The sequence below is a fragment of the Haplochromis burtoni genome, unplaced genomic scaffold, assembly GCF_018398535.1.
Source record: "Haplochromis burtoni strain Fernald_Lab_line unplaced genomic scaffold, NCSU_Asbu1 Contig_168, whole genome shotgun sequence".
Lineage (NCBI taxonomy): Eukaryota > Metazoa > Chordata > Actinopteri > Cichliformes > Cichlidae > Haplochromis > Haplochromis burtoni.
Window position 1 is genome coordinate 1,277,092 of NW_024582529.1, and position 25,917 is coordinate 1,303,008.

At 43.4% G+C, this 25,917-nt stretch overlaps 2 protein-coding genes across 4 annotated transcripts in view; one reads left to right on the top strand and one right to left on the bottom strand.

The window, feature by feature from the left end:
* The first annotated feature begins 1,615 nt into the window (after nt 1-1,615).
* vamp1 (vesicle-associated membrane protein 1) lies at nt 1,616-9,797 on the top strand. 2 transcript variants are annotated; one of them, XM_005933768.2, is made up of 5 exons: nt 1,617-1,809; nt 4,088-4,217; nt 4,290-4,448; nt 7,842-7,893; nt 8,364-9,797. In XM_005933768.2, coding segments are annotated over exons 1-5 (360 nt in total). In that variant the 5' UTR covers nt 1,617-1,807; the 3' UTR covers nt 8,381-9,797. The 2 variants fall into 2 exon arrangements, with proteins under 2 accessions (XP_042081244.1, XP_005933830.1); XM_042225310.1 differs by lacking the exon at nt 8,364-9,797 and having other exon boundaries at nt 1,616-1,809; nt 7,842-7,901.
* A 1,266-nt stretch (nt 9,798-11,063) lies between these two features.
* Nucleotides 11,064-25,917, bottom strand: part of chd4a (chromodomain helicase DNA binding protein 4a) — a 28,529-nt gene continuing 13,675 nt past the window's right edge. The window contains exons 12-41 of one of the 2 annotated variants that reach the window (XM_042225309.1): nt 25,635-25,843; nt 24,709-24,840; nt 24,533-24,632; nt 20,955-21,146; nt 20,042-20,242; nt 19,790-19,927; nt 19,386-19,507; nt 19,112-19,285; nt 18,893-19,034; nt 18,633-18,764; nt 18,418-18,535; nt 17,996-18,120; nt 17,826-17,918; nt 17,596-17,734; nt 17,340-17,509; nt 17,074-17,251; nt 15,962-16,051; nt 15,483-15,574; nt 15,164-15,297; nt 14,886-15,030; nt 13,670-13,823; nt 13,455-13,546; nt 13,126-13,372; nt 12,929-12,991; nt 12,665-12,844; nt 12,480-12,588; nt 12,239-12,371; nt 11,850-12,045; nt 11,521-11,690; nt 11,064-11,441 (exon numbers count right to left, since the gene is read on the bottom strand). In XM_042225309.1, the coding sequence (XP_042081243.1) occupies nt 11,427-11,441; nt 11,521-11,690; nt 11,850-12,045; nt 12,239-12,371; nt 12,480-12,588; nt 12,665-12,844; nt 12,929-12,991; nt 13,126-13,372; nt 13,455-13,546; nt 13,670-13,823; nt 14,886-15,030; nt 15,164-15,297; nt 15,483-15,574; nt 15,962-16,051; nt 17,074-17,251; nt 17,340-17,509; nt 17,596-17,734; nt 17,826-17,918; nt 17,996-18,120; nt 18,418-18,535; nt 18,633-18,764; nt 18,893-19,034; nt 19,112-19,285; nt 19,386-19,507; nt 19,790-19,927; nt 20,042-20,242; nt 20,955-21,146; nt 24,533-24,632; nt 24,709-24,840; nt 25,635-25,843 (4,185 nt within the window). In that variant the 3' untranslated portion in view covers nt 11,064-11,426. Of the gene's footprint in view, nt 11,442-11,520; nt 11,691-11,849; nt 12,046-12,238; nt 12,372-12,479; nt 12,589-12,664; nt 12,845-12,928; nt 12,995-13,125; nt 13,373-13,454; nt 13,547-13,669; nt 13,824-14,885; nt 15,031-15,163; nt 15,298-15,482; nt 15,575-15,961; nt 16,052-17,073; nt 17,252-17,339; nt 17,510-17,595; nt 17,735-17,825; nt 17,919-17,995; nt 18,121-18,417; nt 18,536-18,632; nt 18,765-18,892; nt 19,035-19,111; nt 19,286-19,385; nt 19,508-19,789; nt 19,928-20,041; nt 20,243-20,954; nt 21,147-24,532; nt 24,633-24,708; nt 24,841-25,634; nt 25,844-25,917 lie in introns of both variants that reach the window. The other variant, XM_042225308.1, reaches the window with a different exon arrangement.

Genomic DNA, 25,917 nt, shown 5'->3' on the forward strand with positions numbered 1-25,917 from the left:
CTTACACAAGTCTGATCTCAGTGGATTAACTGGGCAGAAATTACATGTATTCAAATTAAACACTAATCAGTTGTACTGTTAGTCTGAAATGTGTATAGAGAAGCACACGCTTAAAAAATAAATGCTTTGTATTCAGATTAGACGTTTCCCTCCTTCAGAGACATCGCAGTTTGTCTTTACAAGCCCAAAGTTCAAAAGCAGGCTCCACTCATGACTTGCTCTTTTTCTTGGTGTTTGCCATTGCAGAACTTTTCCATTCAAAATAGAAATCAATCAAGTGGAAATTATTCTAACAGCTATGCACTACAATGCTGTGCAGTGTGCACAAAGTCCAGGGGGGAAGCACCCAGTGGAGATGAAGGTAAAAATGAACCATTTTAAAGTTACGAAATCACGCAATTTTCCTGAAGAGTGACAAAAAAAACAGCCACTTGAAAATCTAAACCCAACATTTTCGACTTTAGAAAAATGTGAAAAAAAATCGGAAAATCCAGAAAAAGGGAGCAATTATGCCGCACAGTGTGAGTAAAAGGAAAAGCAGAAAAATACATTTAAATACTCACATAAAGACGCCGAGGACAGAAAACACCGGATAACTCGCTGCAGTCAAACCAAACAGAAGCAGCAGGAAACAGTTACCCCACCTGTACGTCTGATTAACGGAGGGGCGTTTGATTTTCACCTCACGTTGCTCAGTATTGGTCAGGTGACAACCCACGCTACCTTCAGCTAACATACCACAGACATGAAAACTTTACTGTTTTGCACACAGCTTGAATTCTGTAAAACATTTAATTCTTCAAATATATTTGTACAAAGGGAACATAACTGTGTTTCAGTCAGTGTAGAAGGAACCTAACACCGCTCCAATCTGTGGTGACATGCAAATGAGTTATGAAAAAACTATTTACAAAATGCTTAAATTTTGTCAACACAAACTCATGAGGGAAAAACAACATGAGAAAGGCTAAAATTGTGGTAAAAAAAAAATCTGGGAAGAGGATGTGGCAACTTCAAAAAGTACAAAGAAGAAGAAATCCAGAAAAAATAACAATAACGTGTATTAATTTAAAAAAAAACCTCAAAGTCAAAAATGCATAAGAAAAAGTTGTGGGCTTATGAAAAAAGTCACAAAATAACAAAAAAATAATTATTGTAACATAAAGAGAGAAAGAGAAAGAAATTTAAAGAAATTTTAAAGAAAATTTTAAATATATGAAATAAGCTGTAATTTACACACACAAATCATTTTTTTTATGCACGAGAAAAAAATGTTCTTAGAATCTTCGCAGTGTGATGAAACATGAAACATCAGGTATTTTATATCCTGAGTATTTATTGCCACCACACAAAGTCTGTTATTCAGAGTCAATTTCAGTCCCGAGTTTTTACTGAAAAAACATGAATTAGGATTTGTTGGAGTGGCTGAGGTGGAGCTGATGGACCGCAGGCTGATGTGACGTTTAAATTTACTCCTGAAAAAGTCAAATTAAAATAATAACAATAATAAAAATCCAGAAATGCATGTTTCAAATGCTCCAACGTAGCCCATGATGTCAGGTTTGTGTTGGGATTAACTGAGAGACAGAGGAAGCGGGCATGCGTGCGTGTGCGCGCATAGGGGCGGGACTTGTGTCTGACGCGAAAGGTTTTTTCGGTCTGTGCGCAGCTGCTTCAGTTGTAGTTTTTCTACGTGTTTTAAGAGAAAAAGTGAATGAAGACATCAGACAGAGAACAGAAGTCCTCCTCCTCGGTTTAGGTCCAGCCTCACCCTCTCTCAGATCATCTCCATCATCCTCCAGCTCAGATGTGAGTACTCCGACTCATTTTTATTTATTTCAGGCTTTTTAAAACCTCTAAAATCTTTCAATCCATGTCTGCTTTAAAAAAACAAAAAACAAAGTGTAGTTAACAGACTAAAGAGATTCCTCATCAAATTCCGTGGTGGGTACAGCTACAGCACAATTCAAACTCCTTTTTTCTTATTAATTTAATTTTTAAAATCAATTTTTATCTCTAAATTTATGGATCAAAAGCGAAACTTGTCTGGAAATGTCAGTGCTGAGACTGCAGAAGTACGACCGTGACTCACCGGGTGACTCACCTACAAAACTATCATCAAACAGTGTGATCGGCTGAGCTGTGATGCTTTAATTTCCTGTCACACACACACACACCACACACACACACACACACACACACACCACACACACACACACACACACACACACACACACACACACACACACACACACACACACCACACACACACACACACAGAAACGAAGCTACAAACACCTGGGAGTTTTTAGAGAGAAGAGAACCCACTGTGGGAATGTTTTTGGTGTGTTTTGTCCCGCGGGGGGAGGGGAGTGATTACTTAGTGCATGTTGATCTCCAATCAGTCAGTCAGACCTGCTCTGCTGCTGCACTAATCTTTCTCCATTTTGCGGGTGGAAAACAAGCCTGCTGGCAGTAACGTGTTGTGTTGCTATGTTTCTGTGTGTGTGTGTGTGTGTGTGTGTGTGTGTGGTGTGTGTGTGTGTGTGTGTGGTTGGTGTGTGTGTGTGTGTGTGTGAAACTGTTTATTTTCTTATTCTTTTAATTTGTCCTTTACCTCTTCTGAGCTGCTGAGGCTGTTTCATCCTCTGAGACTCTGATTTTGTGGACGGAGGCCAAACTTTGATGAGTCATGTTTCTATTACTGAATTAGAGTTTGTGTTTAGAATTCAGGCGGCGTTCCTGCTTTTAAGGTCTAACAAATTACAAGCTTCACTCTGTGAAAATCATCTGAGATCTTACTTCAGAGTTCAAAACATAATATTAGTAGCACACAAAGGTTTATTATATTTATTAATTATATTGTATTTATTGTCTGAGCCAAACTGAAGACTGCTGTGCTCCTCCCAAACCTGCAATCACGATCCTGATTCATTCATCAGCTGTGCTCATCGAGGCTGGCGCTCCATGAAAACCTTGCAGCTCTCGACTGTCACAGCTTCACTGCTGCCTCGGCCGATGAGCAAGGATCAAAAGTAAAAAGGAGAAAATCAAGAGTGCTGCACACCCTTTAAATCTGTTGTTTTTCTTTTTTCTTTCTTAAAACAAATATTTGGCCATTTTAAACCAAGTTCATCTCATTATTATTATTAACATTACTATATGTGCAGTTCCTTCACACAGGGGCGTTTAGAGGGGCGGCACCAAAGGAAATCGGACTATTTAGTCAGAAATATTTCATCAGTGTAGAAAACTGAATGTCTTTCGTGCTCTTGTGCAGCCATGCGTCTGATTGCTGATTTAACATTTGAGATTTGGAGATGCACAAGAATGAAAAGTTTTGCTGTTTTAAACCTGAAACCTTTCTGGAACTCTAACTACACCTCGTATCATTGTTCTACACCACAGAACAACCCTGATTGGTCCATTCAGCACCATGTTTCCTCCTATGTATTTCCAGCTGCTACTTTTTGTTAAACTGAAAGAAAAAGAAAGAATCAACAAGTATGTTGGTGGTGAAATCACTTCTTCTTCTTAATAAAGTCTCTTCTGCTGCCTTTGCATACACATAGACACTTTCCTACATGACAGTTTCCTTCCTATTGTTGAGTTTTTAGTTCCTAAATGCTTTTTGAGCTTTAAGTAAACTTTTGCAGCTAAAACATGTTATTTTCTAGAGAGAACCACGTAGAACCTTTAGCTATAGATCTGACCTACATACACACTATCTGTTTATATACAGTATTTCAAAAGTCAAGGCAGCAGTCGGCTTTGAAAAGTCAAGGAGCTGCAGTGCCTTTAAGCAGCATTCTTTAAATGGCCTTCAAGCTGTTTTTCCCCTCTGACATGTCAGTGCTGCTGTTGCCCTGCATCACTGTCTGCTCTCTCAGTGCCCCCACAACCCATACATCCACCTCTGGACGCCACAGGGATGTTTAGTCACCACTCCATCTTTAAATATATTGCACATAAGCCTGAAGCTATGCGCTCAAAGCCTAGATGTCTACCTCTAACTGTATTCTACTGCTGGGATAAATGAGTCATTTTTGACTGAATTCTTGTTACAAAACTCACATTTTCCCTGCAGGTCGACTCCAGATGCAGCAGGGACTCCAGGAGCTCCCGGGGCCCCGGAAGGTGAGGGGGGTCCTCCAGCTCAGGCCCCAAACCTGACGAGCAACAGACGACTCCAGCAGACACAGGCACAGGTGGACGAGGTGAGGACTGCAGCTCACTACGAGCAAATGGAAAACGTATCAGAGATGCTGATGGGTGTTTTCATCCCTCAGGTGGTGGACATCATGCGTGTGAATGTGGACAAAGTCCTGGAGAGAGATCAGAAGCTGTCGGAGCTGGACGACCGCGCCGACGCCCTGCAGGCCGGAGCCTCGCAGTTCGAGAGCAGCGCTGCCAAACTCAAGAACAAGTACTGGTGGAAAAATTGCAAGGTGGGTGTGACACAAGGAGATTTTTCCACGTTTCCTTCCCATCACCCCACATCCTCCCTTCTGGTTGGTTTCTTGCAGCAGAGAGTGTGGCCTCAGATTTCTGAGTAGAAACCACCATTAAAGTGTTTTTTGTTTGTTTTATAGATCTTCACGCATCAAACTCTAAACATAACATTACTGAAATAATGATCACAACACAGCTGAAGTAAATATTTAGAGTTACAAATCAAGATTGCAGAACATTAGGTGCACCTGTAGAACTGGGCTGGACCCCTTTTGCTTTCAGAACTGCTTTAATACTTTGTGGCATTTATTCAGCGAAGTGCTGGAAACTTACCTCAGAGATTTAGCTCCGCATTTTCACGCAAGCGCTGCAGATTTGTCAGCTGCACATCTATGATGCAAATCTCCTGGTCCCCAAGATGCTCTGTTGGATTGAGATCCGGTGACTGCGGAGGCTGTTCAAATACACTGAGCTCACTGTCATGTTCAAGAAATCAGCTTGAGATCATTTTAGTTCGTGGCATGAGGTGTGCTATCTTGCTGGAAGCAGAATATGGATGTACTGTGGCCATAAAAGGATTGGCATGGTCAGCGACTATGGTCAGACAGGCTGTGGTGGAGAGATGCTCTTCTGCATACTTTAGTTGGAATGAGCAGTTGTTAAGTTACCGCTGGCTTGCTATCAGCTCAAAGCAGTCTGGCAATGCTCCCCTGATTTATGACATCATCAGCAACCATTACTGCTCGCTGGATATTCTCTGTTTCATGTCATTCTTAAACTCTAGAGATGCTTGTGCAGGAAAATCCCTGTGGATCATTTTACACGTCTACATGCTTCAATGCATTCAGCTGCTGCCGATTAGATATTTGTGGTAACAGGTGTTTAAACAGGTTACATCCCTTGTTGTGGAAAAGATTTCAGAAAACTTTGAAATTATCTTTACATAATCAATGTGTTGTTTTCATGTTAATCTGTGATCATAACAGCTAGAAATGAAGCTGCACAAACAGTTTCAGTTTAATGTACCGATTAAGTGCATTTAACTTATCCATCACTACCTCACAGCATCTCCTCTTCATCCATCCAGCCTCAGATGCCAGGTCTTTTTTTATCTCAGCGTCAGTCCATCAAGCCCCGCCTCCCCTCTGTGCAGTTCAGACCGTCCAATCGCTGGATAGCCTGAGGAGGAAAAGGATTACATTAGAGGAGAGGAGGAGAGACTGTTTGACTGACAGCAAGTCAGAGAGAGGAAGAGGAAAATCTCAATCTGGATTAGAGTGACAGTCAGGGATTAAAAAGCCAGCTGTGATGTGTGACGTAACTTCTCCTATCCAACACACACACACACACGTTTGTACATGGATACATCCGAACAATCATATGTGATGCATTTTATTCTGCTTTAATGACCCACACTGTCACCATAAACACACTCCTGCTCTCACAGTGGGCAGAGAACAAATGTGGATTCATACGCCGCTGAAAATAGACCCAAACAAAATGCTCTAAAAACACACAAAAACATTTTCTTTTAGCTTTTTCAATGACAGTTATGAGATTTTCTTTCTTTATATGTAAACACTGAACAGCTCTGAATACACACACACATTTCAAACACACACAGTCACCACCAATCGCTCTCTCTCTCTCTAAACCTCTTGTTCTTGTTAATCTCTCTCGCCCTCCCCCCATCAGAGGTGATTTCCTGCCTGTTTCACTCTAATGTCATCATGTGGATTTTATTTATGGGGAATTTAGATCAACACACACGCACACTGTGCAACATGACATATATTAAAATCTGCAGGGCGTCGTCTGCTTTATATTTCTAGTTAGTCACGCCTACTCGGCTCCTTTAAACTCTTTTTATTTTTATTCTTGGCCTCTGCTTGCAAACTTCAAAAGCTTCCTTTAATGGCAGTTATTGTAATTTCTTGTATTTAAAAGAAGTTCAAAACCTCCCAAAAGACTTACTGAAGCTTTAAAAAATAAAAAAGTCAACGAGATATCAGCTGAAGTTGAAGTATGGACAGGCAGTGCCACGAGTACAGTGTCTTTATTTAATGATGGAAATAATTAAAAATGCATTCTATTTCTAACGACAGCCTGGGAAAGGACATGGGTGACAAAGAAAAGTCCAAAGTTAAAAGAACAGCAGTGCACATCTAAAATCTATAAATGCTGCCCCCTGGTGGTGAACTTCTTAGTCCAAAGTTAACTTTAAAAAAAGTACCTTTTAAAATGAAAACACACATTTCAAAGAGAAACAAGCACTAGCTCAACAAAAAATGACTCAGTATTATCAAAGTTATATGAATCTCTATCTCAGAGTCACACAAGAGTGCAGAAACAGCTTGTTTAGCATCAAGGGAAATGTAATTAGTCCATCTTGTTATACAGAAATAGAAAGAAAATTCAGACTTTGAGAAGAAAGGAAGAAACATGGGACCACCTCGCAGCTACAGACAGATCATCGCCCAGCTGTAAAATCCAGTTCTCACTGAACTAATTCAACAAATCTGGGGGAATAATTACAAAAAAGAGCGTTTAAGGCCACCCTCAGCTTACACCATCGTTCTCCTGATTGACTGCTCCCTTTAAACTAAAGGTTTGAACAGCAACACAGCAACAACTGTGTGTCTCAGATTATCATATGAAGACCATCAGATCAAGAGCTGAAACAACACTTTAGGCTTACTGGGACTGTTTGTACCGCTGAGACTGAATACATGACCGAGAATAAGTAATAGAATAATCGCTCTCTTTTGCAATTACCTTCTGCAAATTTTAATAATGACCTTCACCACCAGGGGGCGGTGTTTGGCCAGTTGAAGTTGAGCTGATTTCTCTTCAGCACAGTCCACAGATGTTCACATGAAGTCATTGCTGTGGTTTCTTCACATTTTGTTGAAAGCTGAAACGTAATATGAGAAGGTTTATACCTATTTTAAACACAGTAATGTATATTAAGGACCTTAAAATGTATATTTGCAGGTAAATAAACTGAGGCTATAATTAATTGTAACTTCTACTTGTGCACTGTTTCTACTTAAAATTAAAGTGAAAGATTATTTCTGGCTAGGACCACAGTGCTCCGGAAAGCGCTCAAACAGGAGCCAGCGCTTCTCAACAAACAAGCCAGGTTTGGTGGACACATGTCTGGGTTAGAAGAGACCCCGAGCAGACTGAAGACAAGCTGGAGAGATGATGTCTCTGCTGACCCGGGAACACCTCAGTATCCCCTCTGAGGAGCTGGAGGAGGGGGTTGGAGGCTGATAAGCAGCAGACGATGGAGTGATTGATTGTCTGGGTGGAATTAAACGGCTGTTTCATCTTCTTAAGTTCATCTTTTGTTTCTGATGGCTCTGTTTGTTTTGTCTTTCTTCCAGATGATGATCATCATGGCCATTGTAGGTGTTATATTTGTTGGCGTCATTTTCTGTGAGTAAAATAAAGCCTTCTCTTATTTTTGCATGTGGTTTCTTGGCCTCCTTATGTGCACCTGTGGAGCATTTTCAGTATGGAGGTTCTGCTTCTTCTGCAGAAACATTAGAACTCATTTTAAGGAAAGTTTGCAGACACATTCTGCCGATTAGGTTTTTCAAAGGCTAGCAAATTTTACTTTACTTTACTTTCAGAGCCGGTAGCTGCACCCATCACTGACTGCTGTCTGCACTCAGAGCTGCAGATCCTCGTGTAAAATCAGAGCAGTTTGATGCAGAAGTTGATGTTTGAAAGTACAGAGCAATCAGAGCAGTCTAAAAAAAGCAGACAAGCAGAAGATGATCCAGAGCTGCACCAGGAGACGTCCTAGGAGGATTTTACAGTCTGTTGCACTCTAAGGGTTATAAAAGCTTCTTTTTACTTTTAAATATCACTCAGAGACAAATATCTGTGTTTGCTGTCCTCAGTGTATTTCTTCTACTGAGCTGCTCTTCGGGGATGGACGAACAAGTCACAGGACGAGTCTGCACCACGAACGCCAAATCCAGCCTCTCCTCAGTGCTCCTCCACCCCAGCGATGCCTTCCTCCAAAGCCTCCATGCATGCTCACGTAATGTGCTCCACTACCTCCTTATTGTGCCTCCGCATGAGGCCGGTTTCCTGACTTTGTTACCGGGTTGGGTTTACTGCAGGTGTAAAATCTGTTGACCCAGGTCTGTCCTTTAAACACTGAAACAAAAAGAAAAAACCTCCTGCTGCGCCTGGTTTTTCTGCAGCTCAGTGCATGCAAGATTCATGGACAGGAAGCAGTGGGAGGTTTACTGGACACCAGTAAGAGCTGAAGTCGAATAGTCAGCTGGCTTCTCTTCAGAGGGCTTCTGAGTGACCCAGAGGGATGTGAGCAGCATCCAAAAGAGCTGTTTGAGTTCCTTAAATACAAAGGAAAAGAGCATCAGTGCTTCCTTTATTACATCCTTTAGCAGAGGATACACTGGAGCAGTGCCATCCCATAATTCACAGCATTGCAGACTAATCTTGAAATAAAATGAGCTTTCCGTGTTATACTAAAAATCTCTACAAAGTTAGGCTTTGTGCTTTAAATATAAAATCATCTCTGCATGAAGATGATCATCTATCCAAGTAAATTTAAACGTACGATAATTCAGTTCACATAATGCAGCCTTTAGGATTCTCATCGTCAGTCATGGAAATCTTAATAAAGGCAGGAGTGACACTGGATCGCCAGATCAGCAGGAAGGGAAATTAGAGATATTCATCTTTTCTGTAAAGTTACAGCTTTGTAAAGACGAAAGCCTGCATCGAACTTTGTTATCAGGCTTGAAACCCATCGTCTCTGTCAGGCTTTGAGGTTTCGATGATCCACCAATTCTGACTTTCTCGCTCTTCATCCTAACGCTCACGCCACGAATCCTCATGAGTGACACTGAAATCAGGTTTCCTACTCGAGCTTGAAACATTTAAGCACAGCTGCTCTTTCTGTGTTAAACCTGGGTTTACAGATTCCTGCTTGGCTCTTCTCTCGGTGCAGACCATTACTGAGCAGAAATCTGACTTCCTGCGTGATTAACCCACCTGCTCGCGTGCCCAGCTCCGTCCGGCTGTCCTGCATTTGTTTCATCGTGTTGTGAACCAGCCTGAGTTTTGTTATCTGTGGTTTGAATGTTCAACGTGTTTCTTTGTTCAGCCTGGATCGGTCCCCTGTGTGTGAAGGAGCTTTGAGGCTGAAGTGATTATTTAACCTTTGAAATATATTAGTCCATCTTAGACCGAATGGTGGAAGGTGGGAGTCGCTCATCATCATCATCGTCAGTGTTTCTTCTGTACTTTGACACGCTCAGAGAGAACAGCCTGGACTTTCAAATAAAGTCATGTTTGCTACACACACAGCGTCTTTGTGCTCTCGTTTGTTTGGCATCTTTAATATTCTTCAGCCTAAATACAAACTATAGGTTTTAAAGGGCTTGTGTTTTAAATGAGTCCACGTTGAATATGCAGCAGTCGACCACCTGAGCAGGCACATTTTAATAGAGCAGAAGATTTTGCCTTTCAGGTGAAGTCTCATACAGGGAGAAAAATTAAACCAAACTAAAAATACAAACACCGCGTGGGTCATTGAGGACTTGGTGACATTTAAAGGAGTTTAAAATACAGTTACCTGATAAATATACTTTCGTGGTCACACCTTACTCGTACTGGATTCAACCCTCCTTCAGTGCTGCTTCGGCTCTTCGTGGTACAAAGGTACTGGATACACTCCTGAGATTTTGGTCCATATGAATACGATGGCGTCACACGGTGGAGGCCTCGAGTACAGTGAACTCAGTCATGAGAAACCAGTTTGATGACGTGTGGACAGAGACGTACCTGAGGACTGCTTTTCTTCAGTCTTTGGGCTGTGACTCGTTTCCTTATGGGAGAGATGCATGCGTGCATTTGTTTCCAGGCTGCACTCGGTTGTATCTGGTGGTCATTTGAGGTCACTGTTGCATTCCTGTCAGCTTGAACAGGCCAGCTCCTCTGACATCAACAAGTACTCTGCTGCACTCTGGATATTTTCTCCATTTTGGACTCTGATTTACCCACGTAGCCTCTCCAAAGCAGATCAGCAATTTCTTTAAAAATAGTCGGAACAGCCCATCTCACGCCATTCCACATTCACAGTCACCTCTCTTCCCCACGCGTACATGCCCGAATGCACCAACCAATAACATGGCAGCCATTTAATTTGATATTTGTGTTAATGAGGAGTTGAACAGGTACAGCCAACAATGCGGCCAGTGGCTTGCCGTCAAGTACCTGGAGCTAAGCTTGCTGGCTGGTGGAGACTCCTGTGAGGTCAAGCGCTAAAAATGCAAATCACAACAAGCCGGAGGAACTTTAACCGCGAGAAAGTGAACAAAAACAGTAAAGTCATAATGTGTGTAAAGCTTCAACAGCAGCAAACACCTTTCATCCTTCCATTTTCTTTCACTCGGCCAATTAATTTTTTAAATTCTCAAGAACAAATCACATCTTTAAGTCACAAAGCTGCCACATGTGCAGGACTCACACCTCATCATTGCTGCTACAACACAGAGAAAAACAATTATACCGGATATAAAAAGTTAGCAGAGTTTTTATGAGGATCACTTAAGCTCCAACAAAACTTCATTTAATTTTTTTATTTTGTTTAGGTCCCAAAAAAACCATCATAATAACATTATATCAATAATATTAATACAGAAGTTGAAAAAAATGGAGGAAAAAATAAAACAGCTTTTCTGTCCACAGCCTCGTTCTCGGTGGGGAGGGGAGGGGGATTTGATCCTCCGGGGGGGGAAAAAAATCTGTAAAGTCCTTTTTTTCAGGGGTGGGGGTAATTAAAACAAACAAACAAACAAAACCAAAAAATGTGAAGTGGGCGTGGCTTCAAGCTTGAGGCGCGAAGTCTGTCTTACTCCTGTGCACCAATCAGGAATGTCGAGGTGAGGCAGGGGGTGGTTTTCGAGGTAAAGAGCCGACGTTCAGTCTCACTGCTGCGACATCTGCCGGGGAGGAACGGAGAGGTGAGGTCAGAGAGATGTCGTGTGTGTGTGTGTGTGTGTGTGTGTGTGTGTTAGTTACCTGCTGCGTCTGCGGCTGTGGTTCAGGTGCTCTGCTTGCCAAGCGGCTCAGGATGTTCCTCTCAGACATCTGGAGTCGGACTGCAACCGGCGGTATCCGGGCGATGGTTGCAGGCAGGCGGGTGACGTCCGCCTTCATGTCACTCAGCAGCTCCTCCAACTGCTTCAGCACTGAGGGAGGACAGACACATACATTAGAGTTATTTTTGAGGTTCTTCACAACTTATTTTAATGTTCTCAAGGTGCTTTTATCTTAAAAATCAGACAAAGTTGACATTTTTAGCAGCGCGACTCTAAAAACAAACAGCTAAGCCTGCTCGCCGACGTTACCTTTGTGCAGGACGGCGTTGGCCGGTTTGTTCCCAGACATGGACTCCTTGCTGAGGTGCTGGTGAGACTCGGCCAGACACTCCACCTCGCTGAAGCGGGTGTTGAGGGCCATGGAGGGGTGGGAGGGGTCCTCCGACATGTTGAGGTAGGCGGCGCGTCGCAGCTGCTCCTCGATCACCAGCGCCTGTTCCAACAGCTGCAGCGGAGGCGAACAAAGAGTCATTTTATTTTAAATGTTCTGCTCAGTTCAAAGATCCATCTCCTCTGTAACATCGAATTTCAGATGAGTGGAAGAAAACGATCAGAAACACAAACAGTGTTGATGTCGTCCTTTACCTGAAACAAGTCTTTATCAGAAAAAAATATCTTTAAAGTCAAAGCTATCGTACCTTGAATCTTCTGGCGAGGAACTTGTTCTTGATTTCCAGGAAGTTTCCTCTGTTCATCTCTCCTTTAAAAGGCTCGTTGAGGATGGCAAACTTGACGTCGTTCTGGATGTCCTGCCAGCGGGCGTAACCGTGTCTGAAGGAGGTAGAGGTCAAAGGAAACAACAGACTCTGATCTCACATTAAGTGCTATTGTTTTAGTCTCCAGGGAAGCCAAACAGACAGACAGGTGTGCAAAGGATACTGTATGATGCCGGCCAGCAGCCAGTAGTCGTGGCGGCGATGCCAGATCTCGTTGGTTTTCTTGGTTACCGTGGCAGCGCGCTCCTCGTTCTGCCACAGTGAGTGGAGCTCTGAGAGAAACACGTGAGTCAGCGCTGAATTGAAAACATTCGAATGAGTTGTGCTCGAGTCTGAGCCAGCGTGTACCTGTGAATCCTCCGTCTGCGATGTTGAACATGAACCGAGTCTTGGCTTTCTTCTTCTCCTCGCTGGCCCCGCTCGCCGTGGCAGCGGCGGTCGACGCCGTTCCCTCCTTGTTGCCGTCTCCGTTCTGCAGTTTGGCCGCCGACTCCACTGGTTTCTGAGTCTCCTTCTCCTCCTTCACATCTGCGGGAGGATGAAAAAGGAATCACAATTAACGACAGAGCGTCAGAGAGCGCCGAGAAACCCTGCAGGAAACGTCATCGGCACCTTTCTTTTCATCTGCGGGAGGCGTGGTGTCCATCTTTTCTGTCTTCTCTTCCTTCTTTTCTTCTGCTGAAATCAAGATTTTTAAAAAAAGGAAGAACTTAGTAACCAAATAACAAGGTGTATCTCTATCACTTACTCTCTAAAGTTTTATTTTAAAATATATTAAAACAGGAAGAATCCTGAGTGACTAGTTTTACCTTTGACCTCTGCATCCTCAGGTTTGACCTCTGACCCCTCTGTCTTTGCCTCTGAGGGGGGCTTCGTTTCCTCCGCTCCCTCTGGACTCTTCTTCTCACCCTCTCCTTCCTCCATCTTCTCGCCTTCTTTCTCTTTCACGCCCTCCGTTTCGCCATTGCTCGGTTTGTCCGTCTCCATTGGCTCCCCGTTCTTCTTCTCCTGCTCGGCTGACGGACTCTTCTCGTCATCGTCTGGGATGGCGATCACCTGCCGGAGACGTGGAAGATTAAAAATCTTTCCTCCTTCCGACTCCATAAACCCGATTTCATTCACAGCACTCAGTCTTTACCTCGTTGCTGGTTTTTCCGGCCTCTTTACCGTTCTTCTCTGCCTCGCCCTCTTTCTTCACATCCTTCTCACAGTCCTTCGAGGAGTCGTCGACTACAAACACAAAGTATCTCGTGATATTGTTCTATTTTTATACACTTTATTTTTCATCACAAACACATCGAGTATCCTGTATGACTTGTGTGTTTGTTGGTTTAGCTCCAGTGTGAGTGTTACCTGGCACAGGCGTGTTGGGCTGCGTGTCGGCGGGGGTGCCGGTGGACGGCGTTTTTGCAGGAGAATCGGGCTGAGCCGCGGCCCTCTTGTTCTCCTCCAGCTCGGCCATCCAGGGCATCGACCACTGGCCGTTTACGTGCTCGAACTCTTGAACCTGAAAAACAGGCGAGCGCGTCAGCAAGACGTCTCTACATGGTGCTCAAACGAAATAGAAACAAAATAAAATAAAAATCTCATCCTTTTCATCCTTGTTTTTCTAAATAACTTTTGTATATTTTAACCAAAGCTTTCACCACCAGGGGGCAGCATTTTACCGCTGGGTGTCATGAAATTGTTCAGTTTTGACTTTTCGCCTACCAGCTTCTAAATGAAGTAGCGTTTACTTCAAACACATTAGAAATGCCGCATTTATAAAACAAAACCAGAGTTTGCCCCCTGAGACCAGATTTAACTCATTTAAGCTTCAACTCCACTCGTTCACTAAAGACGGTCTCTGGAGCCCAGCCTGCAGCTAACAAGTACAACAGATCTCCTACAAGCTCTGGAGTTCAAAACAGTGAAGATGTTACAGGCGCAGAGTTTTATTTAACTCTAAAAGGTTGTTAATGACTCTTAAAGAAAATTATTAAGAAAAAAATGCTTTTAACTGAGAAATATTCAGACAAAGTTTCTTTTAAGCATAATTTGTTTTCCTTTTTCAGTCATTTGTGTGTCCAGGGTCCCTGCAGGTAAAGTCAACTTAGATTTAAAAGCAAAAATTGCAAAACCCTGTTGAATAAAATGTTATACTGCTATACTCCAACAAACCCAGTCATCCCAGTTTAGTAAGAAAAAAAAATAGGAAAGCTTGACTGAGTTTACACCGAGAGAATTAAAGGAAAAACATACACTCATCCTCAAATACCTCTCATTACTTGAAGATGGAAAAAAGTTTTGTTTTTGGTCCGATGAGCCAAAGTGTCGGAGGTTAACTGTACTTTTAAGTGACCGGTAACAGTTTTTACACATAGAAAGAGCCTGAAAGCACAAGTGGAACTATGAAGACAGCAGAGAATCAAATTCCTGCTGCAGACTGCTGGTTCATTTCTAGCTTCAAATGCATTTCCAACAAAACAAACAAACCAAGTTCTTCAAAACAAGCGTATGAACCAACCCTAAGGCGATCTACAGCTGTTAGCCTCTTATTACAAAATGAAAGAAAGAGTGCCTTCATTACCTTTTTGCGAATAAGTGACATGACTCCGATGCGGGTGAGGACGTGCTGCCGAGACAGCCCTTCTCTGGGGACCCCGTCCGCAAAGGTCTCGGCCCCGTCGGCCCCGGGCTCACAGAGGTGACGCATAAACAAAGACACGTAGGCCCTGAGGGGTTTAAAAGATGAAGCAATAAAAAGCTTTATTACATCAGCTTAAAATGTGGCAGAAGACCACCTTGATGAGCACTTCACTGTCTTCAGTGGAAGCCACGTGTTTGTATTTAAGCTGAGATCCTCACTTGAATTCTTTCTCAGATTTCCCTCGCAGGTCTCGGACCAGCCACTGGGTGGTGAAGGCGTCTTGTGGGGGCATCCCATAACGCATCACTGCGTTCAGGAAGGCCTTCCTCTGCCGAGAGTTGAAGCCCAAAACCTGGGAAACGTCAGAGGGGTAAACATCAGAGTTTACATACAGAGAACAAACAGTCATAAGATCCACGATATTTGGGTTTTGAGATATACCACCATTATACCTTAAAGACTATTCAAAGAACAAGGTCACCACTGATACACTTAGAATCTGAGATGTTTGAAGCTTTAAGTCTCTGAGACGCTCACCTCGATGTTGCCCCCCACCCTGGCCAGCAGGGGAGGCAGCGGTTTGTCTTTGTCGTTCCTCAGGCCCTTCCTGCTCGGCCTGCGAGAGTTGGCTGCAGAGAGGAAACAACGCTGGTGATTTTACAGATAAGAAACACTCTGCAGGGAGGCAGACCGTGCTGCAACACTCAAAATTAATGTTTCCCTTTTCCGTCTACAGAATGACATTCAGAGTTTATTGAGTTAAAAGCTTATAATACATTCAGTTTCTCTTGTCTGTCGTTTAAACCTTTAGTTATTCTGTTCTGCAGGTTTAACATGAGTCACTTTTCCAAAAAATATTTTTTAAAAACGAACAATTTTGTGAGTAAGTGAAGCTGGAGATCCTGTTTTTATGCACTTGTGAAGTAACCAGCACTAATTAGACTGCTTTAAATGTACACAGCAAATATTAAACATTTCATCCTGGACCTCAGGAAACAAGTTAACCAAGTTTTTACCTTCTGATCTCTCGTCAAAGTCCTCATCGCCCTCCTCAGATGCCACCGAGTAATCTGATTGGCCATCTGACTGGTCATCCTGCCAATCAGCTTTGAGACAAAAGTAAAAAGGAAGCTTTAAATTTCATCATTTCTCTATCTGCACGTACGCACACCACAGCTTGTTTCATGTAATCTACAGTTTTTCTTATAAATCAGGCTGAGATTCTTTGAGCACTGCTCCCCTTCACCAGAAGCCCCATTCAAAGGGGGAGGAGCAGGAGAAATGAGGGAGGTGGGAAGGAGAAAGAAGCAGTAGAGCAAAACACTGGAGAGAGGCAGTGATCAGTCTCCTAGTAGATGTTATAAATTTGAAAATCCTACAAGTTTTTCAGAAAAGTTATTTTTTTAACCAAAGGTCAAAGGTGAAGTCAAAGGGGGGGGGACTCATCATAGAAATGGGTAATGGGAAGGTGTGTTAGAAGAAGAAGAAAAAGGGGAAATGGAGAGGAAGAAAGGGGAAGTGGAAAAAGAAGGTGAAAAGTGAGGAGGAGGAGAAAGGGGGGAAGGACATGTGAGGAGGCAGCACAGGAGGATGGATGTTCCCGTTTTTATTTTACTGGTGGTGGTCAGAGGGCCCGGTGGCGCCAGTGTCCGGCAGCCTCGCCTCTGTCAGTGCGCCCCAGGGCAGCTGTGGCTACAATGTAGCTGCCATCACCAGTGTGTGAATGACTGAATGTAAAGCGCTTTGGGGTCTTTAGGGACTAGAAAAGCGCTATACAAATGCGGGCCATTTACCATATTTTTCATTAAATGTTCAAAATCCATTTCATCAGGTGTTTTTTTTTTTCAGTGAGCCATGAAGAGAAGCGAAAACCCTTCTTCCTTATGTAAAGCGACCAACGACATCACTAGAGACACTTGAAGAGAGAAGTGACCTTAAACTCAAGCTTCCCCCTCAGCAGAGGAGAAACTCCTCACTGAAAACTCTGAACTCTAATACACCCGTGCGTTTTCCTCAAATGTTTTGAGCACAAAACACTAAATCTGTTCTTAGACCATTTTATTTTATACATATAAAACACTGTTTTCCCCTCTCTAAAAAGTAAGAGTAGAAGAAGACGCCCTCTCACCTCTGTCTTCTTGAGAGCCGTCGTTGTAGTTGACCTGCTTGCGGATACGTTTGCCTTTGCCCAGGTTTCGGGCCAGATCCTCCTGCTGCTGCTCGTAATGGTGACGCAGCAGCTTCTCCCAGTAGTCTGGATCCACGCTCTCCTCCTGCTTAATGATCTCCCGCTGCACCTCCTCCTCCTGAGCAACGAGAAGGAAGAAGGTGGTTAAAAGGACAAACGGGGAGCTGGGTGTATGAAGGTCACTCCTGATGGGCTCGGGCGCTCACCTCCTCCTCCTCATCTTTCACCACATACTGAGCCACTTTGAAGGAGCTCAGGTATTCATTCATGCTCTGCAGCTCCGTGTCGTCAGTGGCGTCCTGGTTCCTGTCCAGTAGTCGCTCTATGGCTTTGTCATCGTAGTGAATGATGCTGCTGTCCTCCTCTTTGTTCTCACCTGCAGACGCACAGACTTCAGTTCACATAATTTCCCCCTCCCTCTCTCTTTCTGTTGTCTTCTCCCAAGCTTCCCTCCACCCTCACCTTCTCCCTCATCCTTGAACAGCTCTTCTGTTCCAAACTTGAGGATGTCATCCAGCTCCTGCTTGGACATGGAGCCCGTCTTGGATCCGAGGCCAGGCCGGACCACCAGGTGAGTCAGCATCATCTTCTTCTTGGCAACCTGGAGAGAGCAGAGCAGGTAAGGAGAGAGGGAAATTTTATAAGAGCAACCAGCCAAGATTACAACTCTGTGGGACTCGGCTTATATTTACCTGAGTAATCCTCTCCTCCACTGAGGCCTTGGTGACAAATCGGTAGATCATCACCTTCTTGTTTTGACCGATACGATGAGCTCTGCTGAAGGCCTGAAAGCAAAAATACACGTGTGAATAAGCAGTTTGGGTGAATGTGTGAGTGATGACTAATGTCTCTGCGACTGTACCTGGATGTCATTGTGCGGATTCCAGTCCGAGTCGTAGATGATGACGGTGTCGGCAGTAGCCAGATTGATTCCCAACCCTCCGGCTCTCGTCGACAGCAGGAAGGCAAATTGCTGAGCACCAGGAGCTGAAGGATGAAGTAGGAAAGAGAATAAAGTTGCTTCAAGAATCAGATTTAGTGAATCAACTGGAACAATCCTAAAGCCGGTGATGTTTACATTCTGCCCCCTATAAAAGGACCCAATTCGACCCCCTGGACAGCGTTCCAAAGAAAAACTGCAAAGCTTTCATTCGTTATTCCAGTTTTTCCAATAGGAAAGCAGTTTTTTCCAGGTGTGATGAATCCAGCGTTGATACACAGGAGTGGAAAAGATATGAAAGGTGAAGGAAGAGAAGAGAGCAGGTGAGATAAGGATCAACTCACCATTGAATCTGTCAATGGCCTCCTGTCTCATCCCTCCTGTGATTCCTCCGTCAATCCTCTCGTACTTGTAGCCTTCGTTCTCCAGGAAATCTTCTAGCAAGTCCAACATTTTAGTCATCTACAGAAAAAAAAAGAGAAAGGTTAGTTTAAGATAAAAAGACTTTCAAGTTGATTTAGCTTTAGTATCAGATTGTTTGAGACGTCCGGCGTTGTACCTGAGAGAAAACTAGCACTCTGTGTCCTCCCTCCTTGAGCTTCCTCATCATCTTTTGCAGTAACATCAGTTTCCCTGAAGACTTGATGAGAGCATTTCCATCATACATCCCGTTGGGCATCTTTGGAGCTTCCTGTTGGGACCAATCAAATGTTAAGGTTTCATAAATTGCATAAAAGCTTTGTCCAAAGGTAGAACAGCAGGAGCCGTCCACAGCCTCCTTCTTAAATAAATGGTCTCTCCCTGGTGTTTGGGTCGTACCATAGCAGCCCCGGGGAAGAGGTAGGGGTGGTTGCAGCATTTCTTGAGGTCCATGACGACGTTGAGCAGTGAAACCTGGTTTCCTCCTCCTTTGGTGTTCAAAGCCTCAAAGTTTTTCGTCAGGATAAATTTGTAATATTTCCTGCAAACAGACCACAAACATTCAGCCTCCTCTGACCTCTCTTCTACAGCTGCTGCTGTACCAACCACCCGACTCACTTCTGCAGCTGGCTGAGCTCCACTCTGACGATGAGCTCGGTCTTGGAGGGCATGTGCTTGAAGACGTCAGCCTTCAGCCTCCTGAGCATGTGCGGACCCAGCATGTCGTGTAGCTTCTTGATCTGGTCCTCCTTGGCAATGTCGGCAAACTCCTCCAAGAAGATCTCCAAATTACTGCAGAAAAAGAAATGACAGAAACCAGATCACACGTGAGGTATTCCTTTACTTATCTGACAGTAAAGCGATACGTTTTTACAACAGAGCTCAGGCTCACCTGAACCTCTCGGGCGTGAGGAAGTTGAGCAGGTGGAAAAGCTCCTCGAGGTTGTTCTGCAGAGGAGTTCCAGTCAGCAGCAGTTTGTGCTGCAGGGAGTAGTTGTTCAACACCCGGAAAAACTACAGCAGGGGGAAACAAAAATGTTTATAACAGGATCAGGCTGAGTGAGAATTCACAGGCAGCTGCACATGTTTTCAATTCAGACGCACTCACAACAGATTTATTACAGCTGTTTCAAGTAACCATGCCGACAAGCAGACTGATGATTCAGATAAACTTCTGATTCAACCACAGAACAGCTTTTCTTTGTTTTGTTATTACAGTCTGGGATTTTTATTGCCCGCGTTGTTGCTGAAAAATGATTCGCTTGTGCGAAAGCGCCCATCCCCTGTGTGTTGTACCTTTGATTGGTTGTTTTTTAGCCTGTGGGCCTCGTCCACCACCAGACAGGCCCAATCTATGGAGCCCAGGACGGCCATGTCAATGGTGATCAACTCGTAGGACGTCAGCAGAACGTGGAACTTGATGGATACATCTTTCTGTTGGAGGAAATCGCCAAAACTCAAACTCAAGTTTGAACACACTTTTTTTCTGAGGTTTCTATTTTTTGCTATTTGTTTTACGGATTTCCACTCACGCCGCCATCTCCTTACCTTCATCCTGGAGGCCTTCTTGCCTCCTCGGACGGCGTTATCCTCGAAGGAGAACTCGTTCTCCCGGATGACGGCTCTGCTGTCCTTGTCTCCGATGTATGTCACTACGTACATGTCAGGCGCCCACATCTCAAACTCTCTCTCCCAGTTGATGATGGTGGAGAGGGGCGCGCTGACCAGGAACGGCCCTTTGGAGTGACCCTGGATGAGGAGACGAGAAGTGAGTGTAAAGCATCATACAGATGAAGGTCACCAGCACTTCACTTAATGACCAACGACCTTTGCCCCAGACCCACTGGTCTTAACTCCACCTGGTAAATAAAAGTGTTCAAACTCTTGGGATTCCCAAGTTTAACTAATCTGTAAAATATTCTGTGCATTACAGCATATTTAAGCTGCTTTTCCCACAAATCAATAAAGAAACTAAAAATATTGTCAATAAAATCCTAGTAAGTTCAGTTGGAGGAAGTTTGCAGGAAGTGCATTCTGGCCTCCCACCTTCAGGTGGCAGCAGCCGCACATATGATGAGTGGTGGTTTACTGTTTCTGATCCAGCTTAATGTCGTCAGATTTCACCTGGTTTATACAAAATGGCTGGATGGCTGCTAGCCAATAGGATGACAGCCACCTACAGACATAAGGTAGCCACAGAGAGCACCGCTGAGTTGTAGCACTGAACGAAAAATTCATTTCATTAATTCATCTCAAACTAAATTCAACAAAAAAAGAAATAAAAATCACATAAGTAAAACTGTTTAAGCCTAGTTCGAGTAGAAGCTCAAATTTCCAACAAAAAGGTGGAGAAGAGCTAGACCCAAAGCTTTCTAACCACAGAAGAAGATATACAGTTACAGCTTCAGCATGTGCGGCGCCACAGGGGTATAACAGAATCCAGCTTCTCACAGCCACTCACCTCTTTATACAGCGAGTAAAGGAAGACGGCGGTCTGCACCGTCTTGCCCAGACCCATCTCATCGGCCAGGATGGTGTCGGTGCCCTGAGCCCACGAGAACCGCAGCCAGTTGAGACCCTCCAGCTGGTAGGGGTGCAGCGTCCCCCCCGTGCTGTCCAGATATTCTGGCTGACGCTCAAATTTGATGGTGGGCTGGAAACGGAAGAATTACAATTTATAAACAAGGGCAGACGCAATCAAGGCGCCCTATAATCAGGAATATCAGGAATTATTTTTTTTTTTATTTAAAGAAAATATAAATTTATAACTACAGGAAGTCTGACATCAAGACCACCCAGAAACTACGTGGGCACAGCAGGGACCCACAGTAGTGTAGGAGCTGAGGGACAACGAACAGACCCACAGCCCAGAACTGAAACCAGCTGGCACCATTGGGGTGCCAGGACACAGCCGCGGTGGCACAGGACAGCCCAGCTCCAAAGAGCTGATGCCTGACCCCCACGCTCCCACAACAGAGGAAAAGAAGCCCACCTCACCAAAGACAGCCAGGCCTCAGGAATGTCAGGAAGAGTTTGAGGGCACATAACCTCATTTAAACATTTTCTTCCCTCTGGTTCTTGTAGGGATTTATTCATCTGCATTTTGGAATGCGGCTCATCCAGTTCTGGAGGTACTGGCTTTCTCATGAATCATATGGAACTAAATGGCAATTGACCTCAAAGTTGCTAAAAACCAACCACGAAGATGTCAGTTGATGGATGTCAATGGTAGAAAGAAAACACTTCCTAGTTGAGTGCCATTTAGTTTTACTGTATTAAAAAAACAGTCCCTTTTAGAGGCAAACCGAGCAGTTTTGGAGGATGTTCATGCATCAGGGTTATTTTTATGCTTTTAGATAATTGTTGTTGAATTTGAATTCCCAAATGTTCCAGTAAATGGTAACCAGAACTTAGAAAGACCAACTAAATTCTTTCACCTTTTAAAAAAAAAACGATCAGCATTGCTGGTTTACCAGGTGTAACTATGAAGTTTAACATCCAGGCATCCATGGAAACAGCATTTATTACATTTAACGGAGTTAGAAGTTAGCAGGAAGTTAGCTCGCTTGTTTTGTTAGTTACCTAAACATGATATAGCATGTTCTGACTGAGAGATTTCTGAAAAAATTAAAAGGCACAGCTCTGCTATCACTTCCAACATAAATGAAGACAGAAACTAAACAGCAGTGACGTTTGTAGGGTTACTGAAGTTGGGCTAGCTGGTATATAATGATGTGCTACGTGATCGCTAGCGACACAGCTATGTTAGCATAACATAAACAGTGAAGCTGGAGGACGAACACTAACACTTTTCCACTTAAAGTTAACGAGAAGTTCCTCATGGTTAGAGTAGGGCTGAACGATTATGGAAAATAATCTAATTGCGATTTTTTGCCCCAATATTGCGATTGCGATGCGATATGCGATTATTTTTTAAGGTCTTTGTCTTCTGTATTATTAAACAAAGACAAGCAATACATCATATAGTATGGCCAATACTATATTACATTAATTTTAAACTGTTCTTTCCTGGAAGACAGACCTCTGTTATGATGACATGAGGTGATGCATGAATTGATGACTGACATTTTTAACTTCTTCAATCACAACAGTATATTTGAACATACACAATAGTTTATTTTTAGCTTACAAACATCTGAGCATAAAGTGCTGACAAGGAACCCTGGTGTAAACATTAAAATGAAAGTCAGTACAATGTGCAGATTGCAGAAATATACATAAAAAAAATCAGTGGCTTTACCACACTCAGTTTTTCGACATCTGTGAACTACTAGACAGTCATTCAATTAAAAAATAATATTAAATAAATAAAACTAATAAATAAAAAATACACACATCTTACTGATCTCTGCAGTCAGTAACATTACACATAAAGTGCAAACATAATAGCAATTGTATAAACACACACACAAACACGCCTTTAAAACTTAAAGGCGTGAAATTGGACGGTCTAGCCTTTGCTAGTTCTGATTAGCGTCACCGCTGTCTCGGTGGAGTTTAATAAACTCGGCCGTCTGCTTCTTGCTATCTAAAATATAACCAGACACTGGTGTAAATTCTCGACTGTCTCATACTTCTGTTTAATAAGTTTTCTGTTTGACGTTTAGTCAGCTGTGTGAAAACCAAGGAGGAACCCACCCGGGGGATTAATAAAGTTTTATTTTATCTAATCTAATAACTTTAATCTCAGCCAAACCGATTTACTCACGAACAAACAAAACACTGAAAAAAGCCCAACAATAACATTTTTAGGTTGTCTAAGTGACTTATATATTACGTTTAACCCGAGCAGCGAAACTCCGCGGTGATCTGAAAATGATGTGCCGGGAGTTGTGCCGTTCTCGGCCGCATCAGTAACCCTCGAGCTCCCGGCTAGCTGTCGAGCTGGTGGGTAGCAGACGCCTCTGAAAACGTCGAAGCACTTTTGCAAATATGGGATATCTTGATAAACCGAGCAGATATTTGATGTTTACACAACTACTTTCTCGCCTGAAAATATGTTAAAAGTTTATTTTGTGACCCAGAAAGATTAGTATGAGTAATTTTAAAACTTAGTAGCGGCCGCCATTGCTGGAAACTGGAGTTTGGCTGGGCCGCGCTATGAATTCTGGGATATGGTAGTAATTTGGACAGCCTTCGGCGCGTCGCTGTGACGTAATCGGTCTACAAATGCGGCCTCAGGAGGATGCAGCCCATGAATTTGGACATGTCCAGAGTATAATCGCAGCCTTTGCGGTTAGAAAATTGCACTTGATCATGTCGCGATATTATCGCAAATGCGATATATGTTCAGGCCCTAGTTAGAGTCAAATACAATCGCATGGCAGGATGCTGTAAACAGACCAAACTTCAGTCAGGAGAACAACTGAGATAATCCATCCACAATACGAGGTTAGTCATTAATATACTGCAACAACATGGGAATAGAGCAGCTGCAGAGAATTCAACATTAATGAATCAATGGTACAGAAGTGGAGGAAGCAAGAAGAATGAGTTTAATAAAGTTTGATTTATCTGACTGCTTTGTTTCACTTAATGTGCCTTATAATCCCGTGCACCTTATGGTCCGAAAAATGTACTTGCACACTGCAGTTTAATGTTGCAAAGCACCTCTTTTTAACTTCAGTGGATATTATACATGGTTATGCTCAGGATATGTCAGCCCATTTCTACTTTTTATAATCTTTACATGCAATAAAACAGTGCTGTAAGAAATATATGGATGAACGCGGGGGGGGGGGGGGGGGGGGGGGGGGGGGGGGGGGGGGGGGGGGGGGGGGGGGTGTTTGCGCTAGTAAAGTTGTGGAGTTGTATTTTGTCTTGCATCAATTATATAGTCAGTTATATCGTTGTCGCAAATTTTCAAATCTATATCGTGATAAATTTTTTTGGCCATATCGCCCTGCTCTAGTTGTGACCAGTGCAGCGAGCATAAAGTCACCTAAAACCCACTGACTCTTGGTAATGTCTGAGTTTTAGGACTCATTCCCTCACAAAGACTCATTAATTCCAACTTACATCAATCACCGGGTTCTCAGGAGGCCTTTCAGGCCGCTTCACTCTTCCTTTCACTTTTATCTTCTTCCCAGGTCTTCCCTCCTCTCCCATCATCAGCTCTCTGGAACAAACACACACTATGAGTAAAAAGCGGCAAGTTTCAGGTTGTTAACACAGCTGTGCAGAACTTAACTCACCTGTGGTTCCAGTACTGCTGTTTGTACGGGTCATACTCTGGTATGTCCATGTCCTCGGCCTCCCAGGTCGCCTGGTCGTACGGCAGCTCTCTCCACTTGATCAGGTAGTGGACGTTATTTTTTCTGTCCACACTGGGGGGGGGGGCAGCCGGCACAGAAGATTTAATCAAAGTTATTTGTTGTCTTTAGTACATTGTTCACTCCAGAACAGTGAGAATGACAAAAATTACGATTGAATAGAATAAGTTTAGAGAGATAGTGTGATTACTTCATTAGTGTTTACAGACACTATCTCTACTTTCAAGATTAGGCTTCAAACTTTCCTTTTTGCTAAAGCATATAGTTAGGGCTGGACCAGGTGACCCTGAATCCTCCCTTAGTTATGCTGCAATAGATGTAGGCTGCCGGGGGATTCCCATGATGCATTGAGTTTTTCCTTTCCAGTCACCTTTCTCACTCACTATGTATTAACAGACCTCTCTGCATTGAATCATATCTGTTATTAACCTCTGTCTCTCTTCCACAGCATGTCTTTATCCTGTCTTCCTTCTCTCACCCCAACCGGTCGCAGCAGATGGCCCCGCCCCTCCCTGAGCCTGGTTCTGCCGGAGGTTTCTTCCTGTTAAAAGGGAGTTTTTCCTTCCCACTGTCACCAAAGTGCTGCTCATAGGGGGTCATATGATTGTTGGGCTTTTCTCTGTATCTATGAAGCGTCTTGAGGCGACTTTTGTTGTGATTTGGCGCTATATAAATAAAATTGAATTGAACTGAATTAAAAATCTAAAATCTAAAAAAGTTTATAATTAAATCAAAATAATTTATTCTGATAGAAAAAAGTGACTCTTTTTGATGGTTTACGAATAGTACAGAATCAGAGCTGAAGTCTAATCTGTGTAACATTGTGTCTGTAAGAAGCTCAGACTGACCTGTGGTTAAGGATTCGATGAACCATCAGCCACTCCATCTTAATCCCAAAGCGGAGGTATTTCTCCTCCAGATGTTTATACATGGGGTCCTTGCTCTTCCTCTTGACACACTTGTCCTCCTCTCCTTCCCCAAAGTCGATGGGGGGCGGCTCCTCCATGTCGTTCTTCCTCTGGTAGTTCCTGAACATCACTTGGCAGTGCAGCTCCAGCTACACAACATGCACGAGAAAAAGTTTAGGATGAGGTTCAGCTATCAGAGAGATTTAAAGCTTTCCTGAAGCTG